General features: G+C 34.3%; 2 protein-coding genes across 3 annotated transcripts in view; both read right to left on the bottom strand.

The window, feature by feature from the left end:
- Positions 1–26,872, bottom strand: part of LOC149690823 (uncharacterized) — a 170,035-nt gene that overhangs the window by 14,549 nt on the left and 128,614 nt on the right. The window contains exon 1 of one of the 2 annotated variants that reach the window (XM_089870679.1): positions 4,118–4,180. The exons of the other annotated variant lie outside the window; for it this stretch is intronic. Coding sequence (XP_089726805.1) covers positions 4,118–4,165 — 48 coding nt within the window. The 5' untranslated portion in view covers positions 4,166–4,180. Of the gene's footprint in view, positions 1–4,117; positions 4,181–26,872 lie in introns of those variants that run through there. 2 annotated transcript variants of the gene reach the window in all.
- LOC149690832 (uncharacterized) lies at positions 5,322–6,914 on the bottom strand. The gene is made up of 2 exons (XM_089870728.1): positions 6,892–6,914; positions 5,322–6,498 (listed from the first exon to the last, which is right to left on the bottom strand). Exons 1-2 carry the CDS (start codon positions 6,898–6,900, stop codon positions 5,512–5,514), a joined length of 996 nt encoding a protein of 331 aa, XP_089726854.1. The 5' UTR covers positions 6,901–6,914; the 3' UTR covers positions 5,322–5,511.

Here is a 26,872-nt window from a genome sequence, read left to right as displayed (position 1 = left end):
AAAAGGACAACTTTTCATCCGATGTTTCCTATATGTATAATTTCCCCTCGTGATCTTCTTCTTCATCCGAATTTGAATACTTTTTTTTATATTCATTTCATTTCCTTTTACTAAAGGATTGGCCTACATTCATTTCCCAGAGCTTTTAAAATTAAAATACTTTCAATTTCATTGTTGAAATAAGTTCTTTAAATTTTTCGTTAATATTGCGAAGGTAACAAGAATCGGATGCAATGCAATGCAAAATCAGTTTGTAATAAAAAATAAAAAATGTTGGCCTAAATACGTCTGCTTGAAACTGATTTTAAGGAATATTAAATACACGTTTAATTTAATTGTTCTTTTTCTTATAAAATTTCTAAGAGGTTTAATAGTGCGATAATAATATTGTGAGCTAATCTATATTCGTGTTAGAAAGGTACTAATTCACGGAATTACCCTATTATATCTATTGAATTGTATATAGAAATTAAGAATATATATTATAATCAAGTGTGGGAAATGGGTTATTAGGTATAAATTAAATAGTTTATAGTTTTCTCAAATAATTTAAAATTTAATTAAGAGTTCGTGGAACTGTTGAGCTATAGTGAATCTTTTACAATCACGAGGAAGTTTCTTTTTTCTAAGAAAAAGTGAAGAAAAGTTCAAAAACTTGCACGAGAAAATGTTAAAGTTCAGAAATATTTCGTGATTTTCTATATTTTCGAATTTATTTGGTTTGAAACTAAAAAACCCTTAAAACGATATCAGGTGAATATAATAAGGAAAAAAATCAAAAACTTTTATCTAGAAAGAATTGATTATATATTTTAACCGAAATTAATATTTTTCGTCTATAAAGTTTGTTGTTACTATTAATAGAAATTAAGGGGGAATATATATATATATATTATGGGTTGACCTTTTGACCTCTTAACTTTAACACGACCTGACCCTAAAGATATAAATGTTAATTTATATGGGTATTTGTTTAAGATGGTTTCGAATTTCAAACGTGGTTAAAGATCAAAGTGATTTGGAAATTATTGGGTGTAAATTTTGAAATAAAAATTAACAATTATTTAAAAAGTAAGTAAGTTCTCATTTTAAACAATTTAAATTCCCCATAAACCCGAATTTAAGAAAACTTAAAAATACATTCTTAGTTTCAAATGAAGTGTAAATTATTGGGTGTATAAGTTAAAAATTCGCAACATTCTTTTATATTTCCTATATAATTAAAATCAAAAAAGTAAGACGTTAAATGAAAACCCTCAATTCATCCTTAAACTTAAAGAAAAAATAAAGTTATCATTATTTAAAATTCATTCAACATAAATTAAAAATAATATTAGAAAATTTAAAAATAAAAATCTATATTTCCCTATTCTAAATCAATTAATAAAGCAGTATTCAATCAACTTTATTAATATCGGCACGTTAATCGTTTCATTTTAAATTAATTTACATATTAAATTATTAGAATCTCGTTTAATTCTTAAAAAAAACATTTGTTGAACTGACAAATTAACTTTGCAACATAACCCGCGATTATCAAAGCCCCTTGAAGCCTAAACCTTCACTGTCAACATAGATGAATAAATTCGTCTTTAAATTGACTTTTAACCTTATCCCCATCGTGTCAAACCCGAATTTCAAAGACGAACGAATATTTCTTTCCTGGTAGCGAATTTTTGGTTTTAGTTTTAGTTCTTTTTTTCTGGGAGGCATATAATTGTCACTCTCTCTGCCTTACCTCCAAAGTTTGGGTTCAAATTTTAAATTAGCCAATTGATTGTAGAGTCCCGCGTTGGGGAAAGTTTTACGAAAAAAAGAAAAATCATTAAACGATTTCAAGAAAAGCTCATGGCGCTTATTAAAAATCAAAAGCGTGCCTTTTCATCTCCATCCATGTACACTAGAATAAAAAGGTTTAACCCCAACACACGATTAAAGGGAATATTACCCGTTTTTGATTTAAATTGAAAATATCAAGTTTGGTAATATTAAACCAGGGATAGATTTAATTTTAGAAGTAGGAATGGAGAACGGTTAGTATTTACTTCAGTCCGACCCATAGGCCAGTATAGAGCCCCTCCCTCCAACACGTAACGAAAAGTTTAAAAATTATCTTCAACTACGTTTTGATGACGTTGCTGACGGGGACGGCGAAAAATACGTCATTACTTTTTACCTCTGTCGCTATTACCCGCCTCTTCTTTCATACCCCTTCGTCCCTTGGAAGGGGGTCCGGGACTTTGACTCGCGCCCCAAAATTACTCTGTTCTCCATTCCTACTTCTACAATTAAATCTATCCCTGAATAAACTTAAACAGCGCCTTTAACAAAGCTTAGATTATTATTATTATATGGGAGCTGGATAAGACGTTTGTTGTTCAAATACCGTCCCATCAATATTTCTTCTTAATTGAAAAAAGTAATTAAACAACAGACTCTGTTTAAGAGCTGATCTGGGGAATGGATCACTTGATTTTTATGGACAGGGTGATATTCCCTTTACGTTAAAAATAAAACTAGTATTTATTGGTATAATGATGGAAGAAGCGTAAGCTCCCAATTGATTCGAAACATTTTATACCGATTTTATGTAAATTGGGTTAATTTATGAGGAGAAAGTTAAAGGAAGTCGATGAAGATTTATTACTAGGTTATTACAGTTTGCCCTAAAGGTTAAGGTACTCTTATGTAATGTCAAAGGGTTCTCGATGCCTTAAATTCTTCAGTGCCTTTGTTAGTTAAGCAAACTTAGATTGAAGCATAGTTTAAAACATCGCACAGGTGTTTAACAGTTTTTTCTTGGCATCTCACGATTTTCTGATAAGTTTACATTGTAATTATCCGTGTAAAAAACATATGTAAAGTTTGGTGAATTAATTTGGGGTTTCGAGATGCAATTACTTGAATTTCGACTAAATTATGAAAGAAAATCTAAAATCTACACTATCATGATTTCAAAGGAAAGGAAAATGCAAGGATTAAGTTTTGGAAAGATAGTATAAAGCAGAAAGAAACTAAATGAACTTGAAATATGTTACCCAATTTCTGTTATTTCACTTTTTACATATATAAAAAACTACCCTTGAAATCGCATTTATATCGGCTACAAATCTGAGATTTACCGCTTGAATTACGCTCAAATACTTCACGTATCTTTTACCCTTGAAATTCTTTAAAACTATCTTTAGTTACATCACTTTATACTACATCTTTGATTAATATCAATAAAAACTGATAAAAACCTCCAATAATCAATACAAAACTAACCAAATATGTTATAAAAATCACTAACTAATCCTTAATAAACTAAAAAAAATAACTAGTAATTTCTGGACCGTTTTCAGGTTATCATAAAAATAAAAATTCGAGGTTATTTTAAAACTTATCAAAATAATAATAATAACTAAATAGCTTTAAAACCTGATTATTCAATTCAGATAACACTAAGAAGCAATGCAGGGTCCTTTTGTAAACTGGATCGACGGTTCATATCACTAAAAAGAAAACACCAAAAGAAGAAGAAAAATTCTCCCCAAATATTTTGAGAAAGTCCAAGATTATACGCGTGTTATCTCTTTTCTATTATTCAAAACTATAAGAGATCTTTTTATAAGTTTCTAAAATGTATTTTTTATTTATTTTTTTGTGGTTCTTTAACGCTTAAAAATAGCCTTATATGATTAAGGTAATACACTAGAAGGCGCGCAATGATTTATTACCCGCACTGGTCCTTCTAGGTTACATCTCATTATGCATCTTTTAAAATTTATCCATTTGATTTTCTTGAAGAATTCAAGCGAAAGTTTTAAGTTAAGATATTTCCTCAAGCTTATGAACGTTTTCATCTTTGGTTAATCTTTAAAATTAAACCTTATACGCGTTGAATTTTAACAGGTAAAGGAGGGTTACTACCAGGAATAAATACAGCTACTGGGAAACATTGCCTCCAGTGTTAATTTCTATACGGGATTTGTGGGCCGGGCTTGAGAACTTACATTCCGTCACGCCTCATAATTCTGATGGCGTCTTCATTGTTTGGTCATGGAGTTCCTAGACGCGCTCGCAAGGTGACACTAGCTAATTATTGATCGAAATAATTTTACTTCAAATTATGTACTTTGGTAAAATCGGTGGGAGATAGATCGAGAAGATATAGAGGTTCCATCTACATAACTTTTATTGAAGTTTAAAATTCAAATCCCTTCTACCTGGTTAAGACTGTTGACCTACTAAGGACTTTTACTTAACAAGAAATTATATTATCAATTTGCTACAGTCTTTCTTAAAGAGGTTGGGTTTCACTGGACAGTGGTGCCACCTTGCAACAATAGTTGGAACTTAAATCGGTCAGCTTGAATAGTACAATCATTTTCCACTTTCAAACAACGGCGCTTCTAATACACAACCCGTGTATGGCGGACTTAACGTCTCTAATTAAAAGAATCTGAATTGATTTCTTAATTAAAAATATGATTTAAGGATCAAAAGATATTGTAAACAAACTATGCCAAATAAACTTTGAAACAAATTATGGTAAAATTAAAATTAAGGCAAAATAAGAATGAGTTTTTGTGAGATTTTAAGAATTATTCAAAATAATGTATTTCAATTAAAATCAAAATTAAGTTCAAAAACAGTTTTCTAAACATGGGAGCTCGTTTAATTACGAGAGTGTGATTAATTAATTAAACTCAAACTGCCCCAGGACTCGGAAAAGATTCTACCAAGTTTCAAAAGTTAGCAACCAATAAATTTTAAATAATGGTTTTGAGTGAGAATTTCCCTTAAGAGCTGAATTTATATAAATAAATCGGCACCCTAAAATATCCTGGCACATTTTGTTTCTCTCGATCATCTTTCTTCTCATCTTTAAGAAGAAGAAGAAGAAGAAGCTTTTTAAAAATTACGTAACTTATTGAAGATGCTTCTTCCTAAATGTTAAAATTAACGCCTTGATGCGTACCGTTAAATGATGGTCGATGGAAATTTAAAATTTAGATAACCAGTTTTAATTTTATTTTTTTTTTAAACTAGCCGGTATTTATTTCCTACTTGAAGAAAACAGGGATTTTAGAGGATGAAGGAGACGAGGATGAACATTAGGGTGTTAGTGAAAGGAAAGGTTGACGTCCTAAGCATTGGTCTATTCAAAAATTAAAACGTTTTTATTTTTAAAAAGGTTTGAAATTTGTGATTTTTTTTCATCTAAAATAATCCGCGAATTATTTCGAAATTTAAATTTATCAAATTTTGCAAAAGGGACTCTTATATTAAATTGCTTCTAAAGTTGCAAAAATCTATGGAAGAAAACGCTAAAATTTCCAGTATGGACCCTAATAAACAAATAAAACGACCAAAATAATAACAAAAACAATTTTATTGTACAGTGTAAAAAATTTGTGTAAAAGTAGGCAAATATACGAATTGACGTTTTAACATTTAGGTGTAAGGTAAAAAAACAAAAAATAATGTACACTAATGGCTAGCTCTGGCGAGGACTATTCAAACAAATCACCACCATCCTTGTTGCTGTTGTTGGCCTCCCTTTTGAGCTCCGTGACCACCGCCGTAACCTCCTTGTTGACCTCCATGGCCACCACCATATCCTCCTTGTTGACCTCCGTGACCTCCTTGTTGTCCTCCATGGCCACCACCGTATCCTCCTTGTTGACCACCTCCATGACCTCCGGCGCTACCACTGGAAACACCGACGGAACCAACATTGGCGTGTTGAAGGCTGATGACTAATGGGATGACGGTGTGTTGGCTAGCTCCACCGGCAGCGGCACCACCTCCCTTGGAGAAACCACCTTGTCCTCCCTTAGAGAAACCTCCTTGTTGACCTCCGTGACCACCACCGTAGGATTGTTGGCCACCTCCGTATGATCCACCTCCTTTGGCGAAACCGCCTCCCTTGGAGAAACCACCTCCTTGACCTCCGTGTCCGCCTCCGTAGGATTGTTGGCCACCTCCGTAAGATCCACCTCCTTTGGCGAAACCGCCTCCCTTGGAGAAACCACCTCCTTGACCTCCATGGCCACCTCCGTAGGATTGTTGACCACCTCCTTTAGCGAAACCTCCTTGTTGACCTCCGTGGCCACCTCCGTGACCACCACCACCACCTCCCTTGGAGAAACTTTGTTGTTGCTGTTGTCCACCTCCGATAGCGGCTGTGGCTTGAACAACAGAAATTGGCAAGTAGACAACCTTTACGTTGGCGTTTTGAACTGAGCTGGTTTGAACGGATCCACCATGGCCGCCGGATTGACCACCATGTCCTCCACCGTAAGATCCTCCACCACCGCTACCTCCGTGTCCACCTCCGTATGATCCACCACCGCTACCTCCGTGGCCACCTCCGTATGATCCTCCACTGCTACCTCCATGTCCGCCTCCGTATGAGCCACCACCGTAGCTTCCACCTCCTCCACCACCTCCGTGGTTTCCTTGCAAGGAGACATGGACGAGTCCGAGGACTAACACAGCAATTGGTACAAACTAAAAACGAATGTAAATATTTTACAAATGCTTCGAGTTTGGAGTTTAACGTCAGAAGTCAGTTGGTCTATGGGAAACTGGTAGAGAAGACAACCGTTCTCTGATTGAGAAGAGACAGGAAGTAAAATGATCCTATAGCATCTTTACTTCCGGCTTCAAATGTCTCAGAGGACGAATTGCCTTCAACATATTCAAAGTTCGACTAGAACCCAAATAAACCTCAATACTTAAGTATCAACAATCAACAATCAACTATGGATAGCGATGGTCACAAGATAAGATAAGATTTCAATAATCCATCGACGAGACTTCCAAGTACTTGCTCATTGATACTTAAGCTAAACCCCATACCATACCAGGTACAGAAAACGCTAAAAGCAAGAGTGAACTTACCGCTTTCATTTTCGATAAACCAAACCAAGTGATTCTCCATTGTCCCGCACTCTGCCTTTTATATAAAACCGTGGGATCCTCAACTACGTCATTGGTTTAACTCTGACGAAGTCGGGGGGATGGGGGCCAAACACTAACCGAAGCTACTTAATCCGAAAATGTGGGTGGGCAGAAAATTGGGGTTGTACAGTTAAATACCCAACGGTTAATGAAAGGGGGACAGACATCTCCGTACTAAGATGGGGATACGCGAGAGAGTGTATCAAAGCAAGAAAACGCACCAGCGGAAGAGCAAAGTTCCGCGCCAGGTAATGTAGGTCATCACTTTCTAGGATCAAAAAGTCCGCCAGTTGGTTAGAGATCTAGAGTTTTTGGTGAACGCTGCGGTTTTTGTTGTGTGCTTGGAACAGAATAACCCCTCCATATTTAGTTACCCTCCCCTCAAGAATATATAAAAAAACTGGTATAATCTTTAAATATAAAACCTCATTCTGGGTATTGGCCGATTAAAAATGAACGTTAAGCTGTTTCTATGAAAAACTTTCATTGAAAAATTATTATTACGGGATGAGCAGCTGATTGTACTCTAACCTATAGTTCTAATGTCATTCACCCTTTTTCAAGATATAAGTAATATGATATCAATAAGTATGCCATCCACTCAATCAAATACGTGCGTTTTACAGTGAAACTACTTCCGCCAACCAATTTGTCATTTGTCAAAAAAGAAGTTGAAGTTGCGTGGCCCCATCCCGTTTGACTTATTGACAATATGTTATTTATGATATTAGGTTTTTTATGGATGGTAAGCAACCACCTTCAGTTTTGTATTTGGTTTTGCTTGATTATGGAACAATGCGTCCCGATAGTAAACAACAACAAGTTTACAAGCAACTATCCATTTAAAAGACAAACATTAAAAGCAAGAATATAATCCCGTTCTTTTAAGGGTTCATTTCACCCCAGGAATGCGTAAGATTTTGTTCGATAAGCTCTTGACTAAAATAAAGGTTAGGTTCAAATATAAAAAGAAGTGAGAGAGAGAGAGAGTATCATCGTGCATTAGGGATGATAGTTAAATGTAGGAAAAGAAAAAAAAAGGTTAGCCTCTCTTTCGAGAGTTAAGGAAAAGCATCAAGCGAGTCGCAAACAAAACATTATCATTATAAAGCGTATCTTTTTTCTTTTTTCAACTATGATATTTATTAATAAAAAATATCGCAAAACTTCCTCTAACTTCTAAGAGTGAATAAATTCATCTCTTGTAAGAATGGATAACCGTTTTAATATTGTACTGGAGTGAACTTATACTCTATCAGGAGATTTTACCGAGAATTCGCGAGATTTTACCGAGAATTCGCGAGATTTTACCGAGAATTCGCGAGATTTTACCGAGTATTCGCGAGATTTGACGAAATTTTCACTTAAATTATCATCATACCAAGAAAGAAATTAAACCACATTCTTAAGATTATTAAATAAATTCATCGAGGATGAAAGCCAGTATTTAAAAGATTGTAAAAAGTGGTAAATTCAAATTGCTAATTAAGTTCTATCCCACTGGGTAATTGCGGTTCGTTATATAATATAAAAAAATACAAATCGTACAATATACAATAGATGCGTATTTAAATAGTTTTAATGATTATGGAATAATTAGGATAATAATAGGAAGATTTCCAATTATAAAAAATAAAAAAAAGGCTTTACAATATATGATTAGCTATGTTTTTTCATACATTATGATGAAATATAGGGCCTCTAAATTTAAACCATAATTTTTGAAACAACGTGGTGAAGTTATGTACGATTATTCTGCCCTGAAATTATTTTAATTAATTAAAATACTAGTTCCGGATTCAGTATTAATTTAACAATTATAATTAAGTTGAGGAATTCATTGTAAAGAGCCCTAAGATGCGGAAATGAAATACAATTAAAAAAAACCAACGTATCGGATTTAAAATTAACTATTAAATAAAACAAATGATTGTTTAATTGATGTCTAGGTTAGAATTACTCTTTGATACTTTGATTTCACTAATTGAGATTTTTCCAAACATTCAATAATCAATACGTATTTATCAATAAACAAATAAATGAAATAAACAAAAAAATTCGAATACCATATTGTATGTTATAATTCAAAAGAACCAGGAAATAATTTAAACTCTTGAAATTTAAATAACTGACCATTGAAATGTATATTTATATATATAAAAAAATAAAATACCCAGTCTCAAAAACTTAATCTATTATTCACGAATTCAATAAACGATTTTTTAAAAAAATTCTTCTCAGAATCTAAATAAAATAAATCTAATTTTTTTCTCAAACTCTGTCGAAATAAATATTTGGTAATTTCTCTAAAATTAATGATTAAACTTTTACATTAAAAAAAAAGATGATTTACGGAGAGGAAACGAGTTTAAAAATCGCGTGCATCTTCATGGATCAACGTTTTAACATTTTAATAAGGTTAAAAGAAAATTACTCGCACTAAATGGTGACTTGTTGTAGGGCAGTTTGGTTAAACGGTGCGTTGTTGTGTCTTTGTTTATTAATGTGTTTTAAGGGGCCAATGCTCGGTTCATCTTCCCCTTAAATTTTATTAGTTCAAAGGGAAAAATGAAGTAATATTTAAATTAAACATTTAAAATAAAAAGAATTAAAATTAAGCTGCTATCCAGTTAAACACGCTATTACACACAACCCTCACGATTACGTATTCAAATCTAAACTACAAATTAATTTTGTTCAATTTCAAGTAACCACCAAGAGGTACGTTACTATCTTAGACATTTTTTTTAATAAAACATACCAGGGGATGCGCTGTTTAAACGTAATTAAGTGTTCGGCCCCTCGTCAGTATCATCACGAAGCTAGAGTAATTTGAAACTCCAAAGGAGCACTTTTTAAAATATATTTGGAACGAATAAATGTCAACGGTCACTCACGAATTCGTAAAAGGTCAAAAAGGAGGATGACCAAATACAAATAATTTGACCTTTTGGTACCTAACATTAAGAGAAAGTAATTTTTTATATTCGGTAATGTTATTAACATCCCCATAGAGTTCCGGTTTGTAGAAAGAAAACACAAATTAAATTTCTAGGTCGTATGGTTTTTTTTCTAACGTCGGGAAAGAAAGTTTAGTATTTTTAAGGATGCATTTCCTTATTTGAAATAAAAAGAAGATCCATCTTTGGGGTATAAGTTTGGGGTAAAAATGTCTAAATTCAAAAAAGGGAAGATAAATTATGATGTAAACAAGTTTTAGCCCTTAAAATTGAACATAATATTGCTCGGGTCAGAGCAATTTAATAGTTGAATTAGGAGAATTAGGCTTAGTTATTTCCGCCATTAGGCCCTGGTTTTCCAGAGTTAGGCTTAGGTTTTCTTACATAACATTAGGCTTAACAATTTGCGGTGTTATTTGGCTTATATTTCTTAATTCCGTGGAACTCAGCCAGCTTTAAGCCCTTGTTAACAACCTTAAATTCAAATTCCACATATTAGGCTTAGTTACTGTTAATAATTCGCAACAATTCAGCGTTTAATTAAGTAATTCGTAACTAACACGGGCTATTGTTACTTCATCTTCTCTTTAGAAAAATAGGTTTTCTAAAGAAAAACAATTTTTTTGAGAACAATGAATTAAAAATTTGACATGATATTAAATTATAATAATGTATTCCTCCCCAGGAAGAAAAAAAAATCGAAAGTTAAAAGAAAATGAATTTAAAGGAGGCCTCAAATAATATTTCACATGGTATTTTGAAACATTTCTACGTAAATTATACGTATTTAACGCGTGGAGTTGCGTTCGCAACAGCGAGAAAAAAGAAACGAAAAGGCATGCAATATTTAAAAACTGGAACGATATCATTCAAGTTCGATTAGAAATCAGATATAAAAACATATTCAAGTTTTCTCAATAGCAGATTTAGTCTTTTAGGTATCTTGGGGTGATGCTTCAATAACTAAATAACAAATTTCATAGACTTAAGTAACTGAAGCGACGCGATTTGGCAAAGAAAACCTTATCTATGTAACATACAAGAACAATTGAAACCTAACTTCAATGATTCGTGTTTTGCACCACTCGCTTTCAATAGCTCAAAAACAATTCCAATTTGAGTTCTAAATTCTAATACATGATTTCGCAATGGTTATAATATCAGTTTTTGACCACAAAGTGAGAGTAAATAACATTCCACAATAGCGCAGCATTACTTATGATGAAGAAAATTATAGACTTATGTCCGAATAGACCTACAACTCCCACAATTTCAATTGCTTTTCACAAACGACCGATTTCCGTTGAATTACATTAAAGAACACATATATACGACATCTAGGCAAAACCAAGCCGAACTCAAATGAATGCGAGAATTCAATAGACATATGCTTAATTAATATAATTAAAACCATTTAAATTAATAACCTCATAACCTACAAGTCTTAATTTTTAATTTCGGGTCGCCAATAGTATGGTAGCGTCTGCCAGATTTCAGAGAATTTTGAAGATTGCATTTATTTCAGCTAGAACTTAACGATTTAGATTCGATTGTGTGTTGTATTTGTCGCGGAGTCGCCCATGTACGTGCTATGTCCCTAGCGTATCTAATAACAGGGTAATCAAAATGTAAAATATTTTCACGGTTCCAAGAATGGCGTGGCATGGGTGTTTCTCTAGCGGCATTTGACTAAACATTCAGCCCCTTCGGATTGGTAAGAAATTAATTTAAAGTGAATCTTTATGTTAAACTGTTACGTACGAAGCGGTGACGCGTTGTTACAGGTGTTCTTTTTTCTCTTTTGTTGTAAAAATGAGTTAATTTTAAGCGAGATACTATTTTTTATCGGAAAGGCTTTGTGCGACTTTCAGTTATTGTGGCTGTCAAAATTAAAAAGTCATTAGTTTCAACTTTGTCTTAGGTCAGGTTGATGCGTGGTTGTTTTCAGTTCGATTTGAACACTTATCGTTGATTGAATTCCTACCTTTCAGGGTATATAAATATTAACACAAATTGTGGTGAATAACTTAAAATACTTCTACGATACCCTGGGGAGCTAAGTACCTTACAATCATTTGTCCATAAGCTTCATAAAACTTATTTTAAAAAATTCCTTAAGTTACCATATTACCACTTACGACGTTTAAGAAATGAACCCCAAAATTACCCTCTTAAATTTTCCATACTTCCTTTTTTATTCTTAAAAAGCATAAAATAGCTTGGTATTAATATTAATAGAAAAGCCCTTTAACTTTATTTCATAAAAATATAAAATTTTATCCATATCAATCAAATAACGTAACTCACTTTGAATATTTCAATAAACCTCCCACTGTTAAGAGAAATAATAAAATTCAGAAAAGAGATGAGCTAACAAAAAACTGGATTTTTCCGATTGTAGAAAAACCAATTTTTTCCAGATGATAATTCTCTAAAATTTCCATTTATATAAACTTTAAAACAAACCTGTATAACTCCTTGCCTTTTACAATGTTCCCAAAAAACCATATAAATAGATACAGATATTGTTTCAAAAAGTTGTATAGTTAGTTTTGTTTTAACCTAGGCCTCGAACAAATGAATGAATTAATACCTTGATGGAATTTCGCACCTTCGTCGACCCAATTAAAAATTCAACAAAAAACCTAATTAAAATTCTGGTTTATTAATAGATTTAGTTTATAATAATAATAATTATTATTAATTTATTCTATAGATAAATATTTGTATACGTTGTAACTAGTTAAGCATAGGGGTATAATACCTCCCTTGAAGGGTCAACAGAGGTCAAATATTAAATGAATTATGTTTTCCCGTATATTTGTAAGTTGTTAAAAAATTCTTACAATTTTTTTCCCCATTATAGAATATGTATTTTTTAGAAGAAATTCATTTTTCAAATTATTATAACTAAAACGGCTTTAACACGATACATCTAATGTGTTCTCGCTTTGGGAGCCAAATCTATTTTTCCGGCAGTGACCTCAATGTGTTTCCAGACTTTGAAGAAAAGTATAGAAATTTCTCGATTTGAAAGCCTAAATTCGAAATTCAAAATTTGTGTATTTTCTGTACAACATTTACCTAAGTATAATTTAGAAATGAAATTTCATAAATTATTATTCAGAGCTAGTAACAAAGATACACCGGTCGAGATTCACGAATAATTTTTATAATGGTTATGGTAGGAAGTAATTTGTCTTTATGGAAATAATAAATCGTGAAGATTCAGAAAAAAAATTGGTGAAATAATTGGGTTTAATATTCGTGAAAGAATTGAAGTTGTTCGAATTATATAATTGGTTCTGCGTAGCATTAGTGTAAAGGTTTCTAGTTATAATCCGCTTGAAGGCGTATGAATATGCAATGTTTAATCTAATAAAGATAGTAGTTAATGCACTTGAACATAAATATATTGTCATTTGATTTAAATGATTTGTGAGAATTCCGAATTGAGTTTGTTGAAAGAACTCAAAGAATCTATGGCTTTAAAGAGCTATGCCTAGTAGGGTTTCTAATAAGCAGCATGCAGCTTCAGAACTGATCTGAACTTAACCCGCAACATTTTGAATTTTAAAAACACAGAAATTAAATATAAAAATGTTTAAACAAAATAAATTTGAACCAATTAAAATTTAAAAAACATATCGAATATGCTTTACAAAATTAGTTCACTAACAATTTATACATTCAAACACCGCTATAACAACTTTAAAAATACCTCAGTAAGAACCCAATAACCTCAAATAACAAACCTTCAAGTTCTCAAATAACAAATAACCCTTAAAGCCAATTGAAACCGTGGGAAAATAGACCGAATCAATTTAAAAAAGGCACTTATTATTTACTTAAAGTATTAGCTAGAGCTCTGCCTCAATTTTACAACAGGCAGTGTATAGTATATCGCAATATCATTGTTTACCAAGAAAGGGAGTTACAGAATAACTCTATAGATGTATTTAAAAATCTTCAGGACCCACGTGACCCCACACCATTCACAAGTTAAGAGCCTATATATAGAAGAGTCGATATTCCCAATTTCTCAGTCAATGGATTGTTATTATTATTATTATTAAAAAATAAAGGGCTTAAATTAGTATCTTCTCATTTAACAAAGCGGCGCATCACGTTTTTGTTCAATCAAGTGTGGTTTAAAATAGCGACCCGAAACAATATGGTGAGTAAGTTAAATTTCAATTTGTATCTTGGGTAATCCGGTTTGAATAATCCAAAATAGATTTCAAGTAGGCCTAGGTGTCTGGAAGGAACAAGTTTCGAACGACGAACTTCTATTCAATCATAATTCAATCAAATCAAATCAGTTTGGCGGGTTTAAATAATAGGTTACGAGTGACTCTTTGGTTGAATTAGCTACTAGGGTTCAACGGGTTAAAATTGCTATGGGGAGAAATTAACTTTAATTTTATTTTAAGTGTTATAACTTTGGCACATTAAAAGATACCTGCAAAAGCTTTATGGTTATGATAGGCCTAATTATTCTGTATTAAATGGTATGTCGGATTTACAGTAGACATGAATTGAGATAATAACAACATCTAAATTATCAAAATATTGCTGTTAACTTTGAAGTATTATAACTCTGGTATTTTAAAATATAACTTCAAAATCTTTGGGGATTGAATAGCCCTAATTATTCTGTATTAAATGGTACTAAAAATGTTGGGTTTACGGTAGACATGAGTTCAGAAAATAATGTTTAAACCGAAACATCAAAATTGACAAAATATTACCGTGGAATCTTTCCAAAAATAAATATATCCCGCCAAGATATTAAGTTTTATTTTTTGTACTTAAAATAAATCCTCGTAAATCGAAAATAACAAAAGGTATTTTAAAAATGATGACAACTTCATTTTAAGCTTTCAACGCTTTCTCTAAAAGTGTATGTAAATCGATGAAAGGCTTAACTCTGTTTTCAATTCGAGGGAATGTCTCAACGACATGATTCTTGCAAAATTACCGCATTCTGTCGTGAAATTCACTACATAGGCGTTAAAAAAACCGATCATAATTCGTGACTAAAAATTTAATTCGTAATTTCCTTGTATAAAGTGAAAAATGAATTCAATTGTGTTGATATCCTCTTTGTTTCCTTACAATACGAGCTAGATAATATCATGAGTTAATAATATGTTAGCTCCCTATAAGTTACTCAGGCTCCATAGGCGTAATGTATCCAGCGATTTCTTCTCATTTCGCCCGCGCGGGAAAAACTCCGAATGTTGCGCTCTCTCTTGTCGAAAAAAAAATCCCGCTCGTACGGCTCCTCGACCTCGATTCGTCGGCTGCTTTTTCACCAAGGGAGTGTTTTAGTCGTGAATGTTTATGTTTTAACAATTTAACATTGTGTCAGTACTGAGACAAAAAATGCAGGAACTCAATGCAATTTGCCGATATTGATAAAGAATGCTAAAGATAAGAGTTGTTATTGTTACTTGAAACGAGAAAATTATACAACAGCTAAATCCAATCCACTGATCTCTTAACTGTTTTCTTAACCGAGGCTACTGAGCGAAATATTCGGCTGCTTAAATAGCTCCGATATCATTGGCTAGCTTCCACTACACGCGCTTCCGGGGAAAACCGGAAAGAAGAGTAAATAAGATTTTCGTTCCCGTGGCGGCCGCAGAGCGTCGCATATAATTGGGAAGCCGGCGGCGCGGGAGAAAACGCTGGAGTATAAAAATGAATTGCCTGAGTAACTTATAGGGAGCTAACATATTATTAACTCATGATAATATCCATCTTTTAAACGTATCGTAATACGTATGCTGCGTTAACGTCTCAAACTTTACATATAAGAAACTAGATTTTCATATAGTTATTTGATTTGTAAAAACTTCCGAAACTAGGTAGTAACAAGAAGTCACGACTTTTAATAAAATTTTAGTATTCAATAATATACGGTTTATTTCAATTGAAAAGCCTAACTACCAATTATTCAAATACGAAAAATATGCCCATTTTATTTATCTTAAGTAAAAGCATGGTAAAAGGCAGGCGTAAGAGGAGACCTGAATTTCAATGAAATACCCTATCTTGAAAGAAGGGTGCAAATGTCATTAAACCTCAATTTAAATTTAATTTAAATTAATTCTAAAGAAATTTATTTAAACTGGTTTTAAATTAATATTTTTGTTTTCAGATCAAACTGACATCGTTGGTCATAATTCTGTTTTACGTCATTGAGCCAAGCTTTGGAACTTTCCCACCACTACCACCAGGTCACGTGACAAGTCATGTTAGGGTTATTTTGATGCCAGTGTCCTTTCTTCGGTCCCTAATGACGAGTCCTAATTCAGAGAATGCGTACCAGGATACCAATCGTACGGACATGTTGGGAATGTCAGGACCAATCGTAGACCATAATTTTAGACTGGCGGTTCAAGCTAACCCTAACAGTAATCTGACAGACGTTAACAGAGTTAATGACAGATATTCGGTTAATTGGGGTCAACCTGATGATAAAGGAATAGCGTATGGTACTACTACTACTATACTACCCTTCTTTCAAAATCAGAGACGCATGCGTGGTACATCGCATTATATTCCCATTGTTATTGCATTGCAGGCAAGGCCTAATTATTTCAACTACCGTTAAGCCTAATTTGAATGTTTTTAATGTATTGTAACTCGCGTTCATTCCGTTTCTAAAATAAAGGCTTATGAAACTCTCCCATTGAAAGAAAGTGAAAAACAGGTTTCTTTTTTTGAAATCCATTAATTTAAAAGATCCATGCCATCTATGTCAGTAGAGAACTGAACCCACGTGGTTTCACGGATGAAAAATATCCCGCTTTTCGTTTGAAGTTGCAAGTCGAGTTTTACTTTTACGCGCCTTCTATTGTACGCCACGTGAATTATGTTAAAAACCAAGAAATAAAATTAGTTTAAAATTTAAAATATTTTACATTAAGTTGTAACTAATTTAGGTATAATTAATTTGACCTATTAATAGCATATTATTGGCGTATTAACTATAAACAAAGATGGCGCTTAAAACGTTCAATCATGGAGAAAAGTATAAATTTTCACCCATTTTGAAATTTCACAGCAATGATTAAAATTGTAAACATTCTTTAACCATGCGATAAAGTATAAAAATTGACATGTGTCTATTCAAAATTAACTTCCTTCTTTAAATAATCACTAACAATAAGAACTTACGTCATCTATACTCAAGGCTTTAAAATCAAAATTAACAACATAGACCTATCACAGAAACTAATAAATTTTAAATTATGTTTTGACATTTAAAAATATCATATCAACATGGTATCCCTGTGAAGGTTAAATCAATAAAACTTGTCAAGTTCGATTAATTTCAAAGCCAATATTTCCCGGAACAACAGTTACGTTACGTTTAGGCCTAACAATCAACCTAAGCCTATTTTATAGACTTGTAGCAAAGGCTTAACAGCAGAAGATTTCACCTGGGCCTAATCTCAATTCTCAGCACCATATAAAATATGCAATTAAGACCTACAGAACGTTATTAAACAACAATCAAGTATAAACGATGTTAATTAATCCGATAAACAATACGCCGGAAATTGACGCCTAGTCTTAAGTAAGTTTAATAGCCCTAAATTAACCTCATTTGGCCCATACAAAAACCATCAGAACTGACAATGAGTGACAAACTTTGTAAATGGCGCCGTATTCTTACAATGGTTAAAACGTTCATTAAAATTACCATGTTATCTTTTTTGTAAAGAAAACAGAACAACGTGACCTCACCATATTGGAAAAATTTTCTTAAAAATTGTTAAGGGTTTAATGGAAACAACAATAGGTGACTAAGGTCATATAAGAAAAATATTAAATAATAACACAGACCTACTTTAAGGCTTGAATAGTTAACAATAAACAATCGCATATGATTATTAAAAATGATATTCATATTTTCTCTCCCGGTTACGTACGTGAGAGATAATTTGCATATTTCATAAATTGATTTGTTAAAATATATGGTTTAAATTAAAGGGACACCGACACGTAATTGTTCAACTTCAAAAATGTTAGTCTAATTCGTCAAAAAGGGTTTAGAGAACCCAAGGTACAACATGTGACGTCAGATCTATATGAAGCTCTAATTATACCGTTTGAGTGGCTTGAAATAAACCGAAATTACTTCACGTTATGGTCTTGAAATTAAGATTATATAATGATACCATGAAAAGGTAAATAAATTTCTTTTAAAGTTTCTCCATTTTCTTGGCGTCCTTGGGAGCAAGAATAAAAAGGCACCGATCCACCGACGCGTTACCAAGTTCGCGTTAAAAATGCACACCTTCACGTTAATTAGATTTATGGGGGCGTTAATTAATTAAAACCTTAAAACTATCATCAAATCTTTATGAGAAAGATAAATTTTTCAAGCTATTGTCGTATTGTCAACGTTTGTGCTTTTTGATTGATTTAGGATTAGAAGTTTCAGAGAGGCGTGCGTGGCTTTTGTACGGTTAGAGACCGGTATAAAATCAAATCATTGTTCTTAAACGCGACCAACCGAGGCTTAGCGAACGGATGAGATTTAATATATATAAAAAAAATGAAAGTTTCATTTCGTTCTTATTAGAAAGATATCTCGAGTGGAACTTAACGACTATGACAATGTTGAAATATTAATTTGATATCTTGTGTCGCTCGTCGGAAATGATGAACGGTAATGTTATACTGGTTTTAGATTACGCGGCACGTGACTAGAGTCACGGAGATGAATTAAAAGAGACTGTAGTACCAAGGCTTACCCTGATTTCCCTTCCTTAGTCAAATAGGGTTAAAGTTATAAACAAATAAAACCACAGTGGGCCCGGTTTGTTTAAGGCAAAATGGGCAACAGTAGGTGCCAATCAACAAGAAATAACTCACACTACGACACGCCCCTTTTTTCAAAACAGTTTCTTTAACTATAAAGAGGCTTGCTCGACCCAGACTTATGCAAATCGCATAATTATATTATTATATATTAATTAACCGAATGCACTCAATTCTCGCTTGTCGTTCTCGAACTAGCTTGAGCTATAAGTCTCTAGCATTACGAAGTATTACGAAGTATAGAAAGTGTCATAAACTTTTGAAATACTACAACTGTTTCAAACATGCATTGAAAAGAAACCTGAAACCTAACAGACCATTGCCTAAACCTAACCTAACTTCAGAAACAGATACCATTAAAAAAAATTAGGGGGTCATGTCTTACCCCCATACAATGAAATGAGAGTACATCCGTTAATGTACAGGAAAACAAATGTTCCGACAAACTAAATTATGTAGATTGAATCAAATATTAATGATCCAGAAAGTCATTCCGTGAAATTTCACGCTATCACGTGCACGCTCAAAAACAATCGGAAAAATAAAAAGTGTTTTGCAATTCAGATTATTAAGTTAAAGCGTTCATTCCGTATAGTCGGTAAAGATCCAAGAATCAGTCACACTACCCGGCCGACGGTCGGAACATAAATATGTTTTGCGTAACGAAATTCTTATAAGAAAATATTTCATAATTTTAATCCTCGACCAAATACTCTTCCCAAATAAATATATTGGTTGCGTAAGACGAGCTTTAAGAGACAAAAACCCCTTGTCTTGGTTGAAACTTGGGAAATATTGATGCAGCAGCTTCGCTTTTAGCTTAGAGGTGGTCTCAAGATGAGTGAGTGAGAGGATGGATTTAATGTAGGACAAGGGAAACAGTTACTGTGTTCTGTTTGTTGGATAGGATTATAGACTTGCAGAAATTATACGTTGTGTTTTCGTTATTTTGTAACGGGGAAAGTGTCAATGTGTGATTATATATGTTGCACTAGAATGGTTCATCTTTTGTTAGGAAACAAGGCACTTTATTGTAAAATCTAAAGACATTTGTTGAAGGAATTATCAGAATATTGCCATGGAAAATTTGCAATAACATTGCAAGGGGGAATTTGCAAATAACATTGCCGCGGTAATTTTACCATAACATTGCCAGGAAAATTTGCAATAACATTTCCACATGAATTTACAATAACATCGCTATGGAAATTAAAAATTCACGTAAAGTAAACCATGTCGAATTTTCATTATAAAAATTTAAATAGACTTTCACTTGGCTCATCTAATAATTCAATTACTTCACTTCCGCGTTACTGAGAACTTAGGAAACAATTACGAAGTGTATATTTCTTTTCATACACCTCGAGAAAATTACTAAATACAAAAGTTGTATATATATATGCATTTACGAATTATTCAAGAAACTCCTGGTAAATTTTCTCTTTTAAAATTTTAATTAGTGTTATAGAGATCTTACTTCCTAGAGTCATAGATAGACGCGGTTATTAAAATCAAGCGAGTAACTCTCGTTGAAAGCGATAACTTATGTTTTTTCCCATCAATTGACTTTCCATAAAAAGAAAGCCAATTAAGTTTTTTGAGTTTTTGAAAAGAAAAAGAAAATTGATGTTTAAGCGGCAGAAAAACTGTTCGAACATCTACATTTTTACCATGTTTAACAGGTAATGAAGCCAAACCTTTCAACGGTGCTTTAAGTATATATAATATGTAACTTCGAACGTATTAGACATTTAAATTCGAACAAATATTGATATATCTTCCTTTCCATAAATCGCAACGCATGACCGGGTAACCACAAAGAAAAAAAAAAAAATAAAATAAAAAAAGCGAAAAGGTAAAGATTTTTCTTTAAAATTTATTTCATTGGTAAACTAGGCCTAACCCGTCTTTGTGTTTTAAACCCAGCATGGGAGGGTGAATCGATCTTTGTAAGAGTTCATCGATAAGCTAGAGCTATTGATAACGATACTTCAATGCGTTTACATGTTATTTTCGGGGCTAATTTCCGTAAACATTCGTGTATGGTTGCCATATCATACGGCTGGGAGATTTTAGCATGATGTGGAACATCTTTAACTGGGATCACGGTACGGAGATATCATGTGGAGAGACGATTACATATTGTTGGTAGAGAAATTATTTCGCGGTTTATGCGTATCAAGCTCTACTTTGATTTAGAATAACCGATAAGAGATAACGTCTACTGGCCTATTTAATTGTTACGAGGCATTTTTTGATTTAAACTTTCTCAATTTTAAATTTGAAAATTTTATTTAAATCACTCGCATCTTCAAGAGCGAGTAGATAGATCTAGGGAAAGAATCATTTAATTATATGAAGCAATTAGCGGTTTTACCTAATTACAGTAAAGGGTTGGACTAAGTGAATCTTAAGTTCCATAAAGTAATTAGCTAAAATTATTTCACCTTTATTATGATATACTTATTGTACTCTAGACCAAAGTAAGCCGCCCATTTGGAACTTCTTACTCAAGACGCTATTATTAGATACATTAATAATGAAGTATTATTTATCAATCAAAATAATTTCATATTAATAAAAATAAATATAAATGTTTTGATTAATTTTTAATAAGGTGATGATTAAAATTAAATCGTGGGAATTTTTTATTTGTGAATCTATGTATAACTCCAGTAAATTCCCTCCAACAAATGGAAAACAAATTAAAATTGTTACCCTAATAAAAAAAACTGCCACATATAAATAATATTATAAATTTAAAGCCTTAACAAAGGAGTAATTAAATTATACAAACAATCTTTCAAGGTTTCTTGCACCCTGCTCTTGAATAATACAAGGATGTTAAGTTCATTTGTCTCTTAAGGGAATAATAAAGATATGAATTTCAACTAAAAGTCGCCCCTGTTTAAAGATAATGAGATGAAGCCCCGTTAAAAAGTCAATTAACCCACAACACCACCACCAACACCAAACAATCGATATGGCAGTTTTTAAAAATACATACTGATAAAGATTTTAATTTAGAACGGTGTTGGTAAAATTATTTTTAAATATATTGGGCCGATAACCTTTCAACAATTGAATAAGCATACTATAATACGTTCTTGAAATTCTTATACCGCATCTTTGTTTGAGAAGTAACAATATGAAAATCGACAATTATTAAATTTTCTTTTTAAAAGTATAAATTAAATTTAAGCTTTTTTAAATTGTTTAAATGATTAGGTAGTATAGAAATTTATCTTGGGAAAACTTATATTAAGATTGCCGGGTTATTTTTGTTTATTTTAAAACCGAAATAGGAGCATTATTTATTGGCACTAACTTTAATTAATTTATTAGGCCTAACATCAAATATCTCATGTTAATTTTTCTTGAAAATTTCAGCTGAAGTTTAGGCTTAAATTAAATATTTACTTTTGCCTTTCCTTTTCTAAATTAAATATTTAGTTAAACTATACGACAGAACATGAACTAGTTCGTAATAAATATTCAAATTTCTTAGTTTATGTTAAAATCGTGGCCATAACTATTTAATAATGAAAGATAAATATCATTTTGAAATCAAAATATATGTAAATAAGGATAAAACTAGCTGGCCTCGGTTATGAATTATCTACGCTTAAATATATTTTACTGGGAGAATGTACTTAAATCAAAGTTACTATTAATTGATTAATCCCAATATCATTCGTCTTTGTACATGGTATATTGTCAAGATGAAAAATTGGGGGATGTTATTCTTTCGAAAAAACATCATCACGATTTAACCTCGTTAAACTGAAGGGACATTCAAGACGAAAAATTAACATAACTTCAAGTTTGAAAGAGTTATGAAACCATTTTAATCCGGTGCAAGTATTAAAACCCATAAATTGAAGTAAATTAAGTATAAAACTGGGTATTGATTAAGAATATAATAAGGTATTACGATTCATGCCCTCCAAGGGCATTAAAATGATTTACTTCAATTCAATTCATTTACAATTCGAACTGAAATTCACCCTATAGACCTTTTGAAGCGTACGCAAAATCCTTAATTATCAGTCAAATGATAAAACCACTGTGAAAGGCGTCAGATGAACATCCCCGTACCCACTATAAAAATGGTCCATTTTTGAACAAAGAATAACATTTGAAACCCATTTTTTTCCTCTCTACCAATAGGGAATGATTATGGAGAACAGATCGCCGGATGTGGGCTGCTTAGCTATGATGGGACGTTTCGTTGTACAAAAGAACGCGATAGAAAAACAAAGGGAATAACTTTTGCTGAGCTCTTCAGATGAATGAGAAAGTGGTGACCTAAATCTACCTTCACCCTCCCTTTTTTTCTTCTCCTTTGAAAATACCTCTCTCTACGAACCTTTAATTGTTTCAAAAGAAGCCTTTAAGACAGTGGAAGTAAATAATGATAAGGAAGGGAGGGGGAAAAAATAGAATATATTGAACGCTCGAATTGCGACCTATAGTGATGGTAGACTAGCGTGACGTCATAAAGATTAACCCTTCATGGCTCAACCCCTATTGGTAGAGGGGGCACGGCATCGGCCATCGAAGTATAAAATGTAAAGTGACCAGCCGATTAGTTCGTAGTCGTCTCCCGACTTGCAACCAGAAAGGATTATTCAAAAATATGATAAAGGTTTGTACCATGTTTGTTGTAAATACGTGATACGCGGCTGGCTATGTGTAGTAAGGGACTGTGTTTAAGTACTAGTTGCATTACGAAGTCAGTTTCATTAAGCATTCAATGATTTATGGTTAGTTAGATATCTTGTAGATATATCATGAATATCTCGGTACATCAGAGAAATCTAACCTAACTTAATTATTGAGTTAGTTTTTCTTCGACTAACTGACATTGTGCTCTTAACTGCGCTTTCGATAAATGCGCGTTCATGAGAAAATGCACAATAAATACTGCGCAAAAGAGATTTAACAGTTATGGTATTAGTTTAGATTATATTTGTTCGAGTTCATAGAACTGTATTTTGTTATTCCGTGGTTTTCTATTTGGCAAAAACGTTTATAAAAGGTCAAAAGGTTAACATTAAATTAAAGAGTAATTAATTAACAAGATTTTGTTAATTACTTAACTCATCCGCTCATTCTCGGCTCTGATCAGACGATGATTTGATTTATTTCCTTATAGAAACTTTTCTAAAAATTCGCAAATTATTTTTATATTTAAAACATTTCTCTATAAAGGACAGTTAGTTCATTCATTGTCTATGATAAGATCGTCTGCTTTGTAGTTTATGGCTACATATGGAACAGTTTCCCCCCCCCCTTTATTTAGTACTCGAAGGGTGTGTGGATAATTATAAGTTTCGTTGTCGGTATCCGGGAATAGATTTTTGAAAAGTCAGTCACCGACGCACGATTGTTGTCTTAGTTTAGATCCCGATTAATAATAGTTCATAAATTTCCTAGCTATTTTCAGTTGCGAATGGAACATTCGAACTTTTATAATAATCTGTGAGAAATTGGGTTATTTATTCTTAATTAAATTTATAACATCGCAGAGTTGAATAAACGAACATAGTACCAATCACTTTGTAGTATAAGTTCGACGTTAAATGATAAACTTCTGAGAATATGAAGATGCGTCTGTATAATTATTACGTTTAAATAACTGACATTAAACCATATTTCACGATATGAAATTGGTACTTAAAAACGCGGAATAATTGTACTTGAATTTAAGTGTACTTCACTGTAATTTAAAAACGCAAGTGCTCTCCTTTCACCAATCCTGTTATGATTACATATTTTTCTATTTTCTTTCGACAGTTAATATGTTGCGTGAGTTTCGCTCTTCTGATTGGAAGATCCAGTCAAACTCATTGGGATTTTAGTACGAGAACCGGAGATACTGCAAATCAATGGCAAGACGCGGTACAACAAGGAGGTGGTGGTGGTCAAGATGGATGGCAAGCTGACCAAGGAAATGATGAACCCATACCTGAACCATGGAAAGGAGCCGGTGGAGTAGCTAACCCCTGGAAAAATGGGGGTCAAACCGACCAAGGAAATGATTACGATGGCGGGGCGGATAATGAAGAGCCGGGTCAAATAAAGGTCATTCAAGTTGCTATCCCCATTGTTAAAACTCTGCCTCAAGGTCAAAATCAAGGTGGAGGAAATAAAGGAGCTGGTAATGGGCCCTGGAGCGCAGCTGGTGCTGGTTCAAAAGGTCAAGGCGGTGGTGCTAAAGGAGGTTCAGGCGGGTGGGATCAACAAACCGGACTAGCCGCTGCTGCTGGTTGGGATAACAATCAGGGACCAGCTCTAGGTGGCGGACAGCAAGATTCATGGGCTCCTCAAGGTGGTAAAGGAGGGGGTGCATCAACCGGATCATCCTGGGCTCAACAAAACGCCCAAGCTGCTGGAGGATGGGACAATCAAGCTAATGGTAAAGGACAAAGCAATGCCGGAGCTGGTATAGCTTCATGGGCACAACAAAATACACCTGCAGGAGCTGGATGGGATAATCAAGCGCCCGGTAAAGCACAAAATAACGCGGCTTCTTGGAATACTCAAGGAAACTCGTGGAATCAAGTTGTAAATAGCGCCATAAGTAGTTGGAACGCCCAGGGAACTGGAGCTCCAATTGGAGGAGGAAAAGGTGGAAGTTCTTGGTCTCAAAACGGTGGGCAAAATGGTGGAGCTAAAGCTACTGGTTGGCAACAAGGTGGCCAAAACGGAGGAGCCAAGGGAGACAACTCTTGGGCCCAGCAAGGCGCTGGACAAATTGGAGGCGCTAAAGCTACTGGTTGGCAACAAGGTGGCCAAAACGGAGGAGCCAAGGGAGACAACTCTTGGGCCCAGCAAGGCGCTGGACAAATTGGAGGCGCTAAAGCTACTGGTTGGCAACAAGGTGGCCAAAACGGAGGAGCCAAGGGAGACAACTCTTGGGCCCAGCAAGGCGCTGGACAAATTGGAGGCGCTAAAGGAGGAAACTCTTGGGCCCAGCAAGGCGCTGGACAAATTGGAGGCGCTAAAGGAGGAAACTCTTGGGCCCAGCAAGGCGCTGGACAAATTGGAGGCGCTAAAGGAGGAAACTCTTGGGCCCAGCAAGGCGCTGGACAAATTGGAGGCGCTAAAGGAGGAAACTCTTGGGCCCAGCAAGGCGCTGGACAAATTGGAGGCGCTAAAGGAGGAAACTCTTGGGCCCAGCAAGGCGCTGGACAAATTGGAGGCGCTAAAGGAGGAAACTCTTGGGCCCAGCAAGGCGCTGGACAAATTGGAGGCGCTAAAGGAGGAAATTCATGGGCCCAGCAAGGCGCTGGACAAATTGGAGGCGCTAAAGGAGGAAATTCATGGGCCCAACAAGGAGGAGGTCAAATTGGTGGAGCTAGACTTGGTGGCTCTTGGCAACAAGGTCAAAATGGAGGCGCTAAAGGAGGAGCTTCATGGGCTCAACAAGGAGGCCAAAATGGCGGAGCTAAAGCTGGTGGCTCATGGCAACAAGGAGGACAAAATGGCGGAGCTAAAGCTGGTGGCTCATGGCAACAAGGAGGACAAAATGGAGGCGCCAAGGCTGGTGGATCATGGCAACAAGGAGGACAAAATGGAGGCGCTAAAGGAGGAGCTTCATGGGCTCAACAAGGAGGCCTAAATGGCGGAGCTAAAGCTGGTGGATCATGGCAACAAGGAGGTCAAAATGGAGGCGCTAAAGGAGGAGCTCCATGGGCTCAACAAGGAGGACAAAATGGAGCCGCTAAAGGAGGAGCTTCATGGGCGCAGCAAGGAAGCCTAAATGGCGGAGCTAAAGCTGGTGGCTCATGGCAACAAGGAGGTCAAAATGGAGGCACTAAGGCTGGTGGCTCATGGCAACAAGGAGGACAAAATGGTGGAGCTAAAGCTAGTGGTTCATGGCAAAATGGCGGAGCAAAGGCTGGTGGATCATGGCAACAGGGTGGTCAAAATGGAGCCGCTAATGGAGGAGCGTCATGGGCTCAACAAGGAGGCCAAAATGGAGGAGCTAAAGCTAGTGGTTCTTGGCAACAAGGAGGTCAAAATGGTGGCGCTAAAGGAGGAGCTTCGTGGGCTCAACAAGGAGGTCAAAATGGAGGTGATAAATCAGGAGGAGCCTCATGGGATCAACAAGG

The sequence above is a fragment of the Phalangium opilio genome, unplaced genomic scaffold, assembly GCF_054372755.1.
Source record: "Phalangium opilio isolate 3A_F unplaced genomic scaffold, DU_Popi_V2 ptg000031l_1, whole genome shotgun sequence".
NCBI lineage: Eukaryota > Metazoa > Arthropoda > Arachnida > Opiliones > Phalangiidae > Phalangium > Phalangium opilio.
Note: the sequence above shows the minus strand (reverse complement) of the source record. Positions and strands in the feature narration are given on the sequence as shown.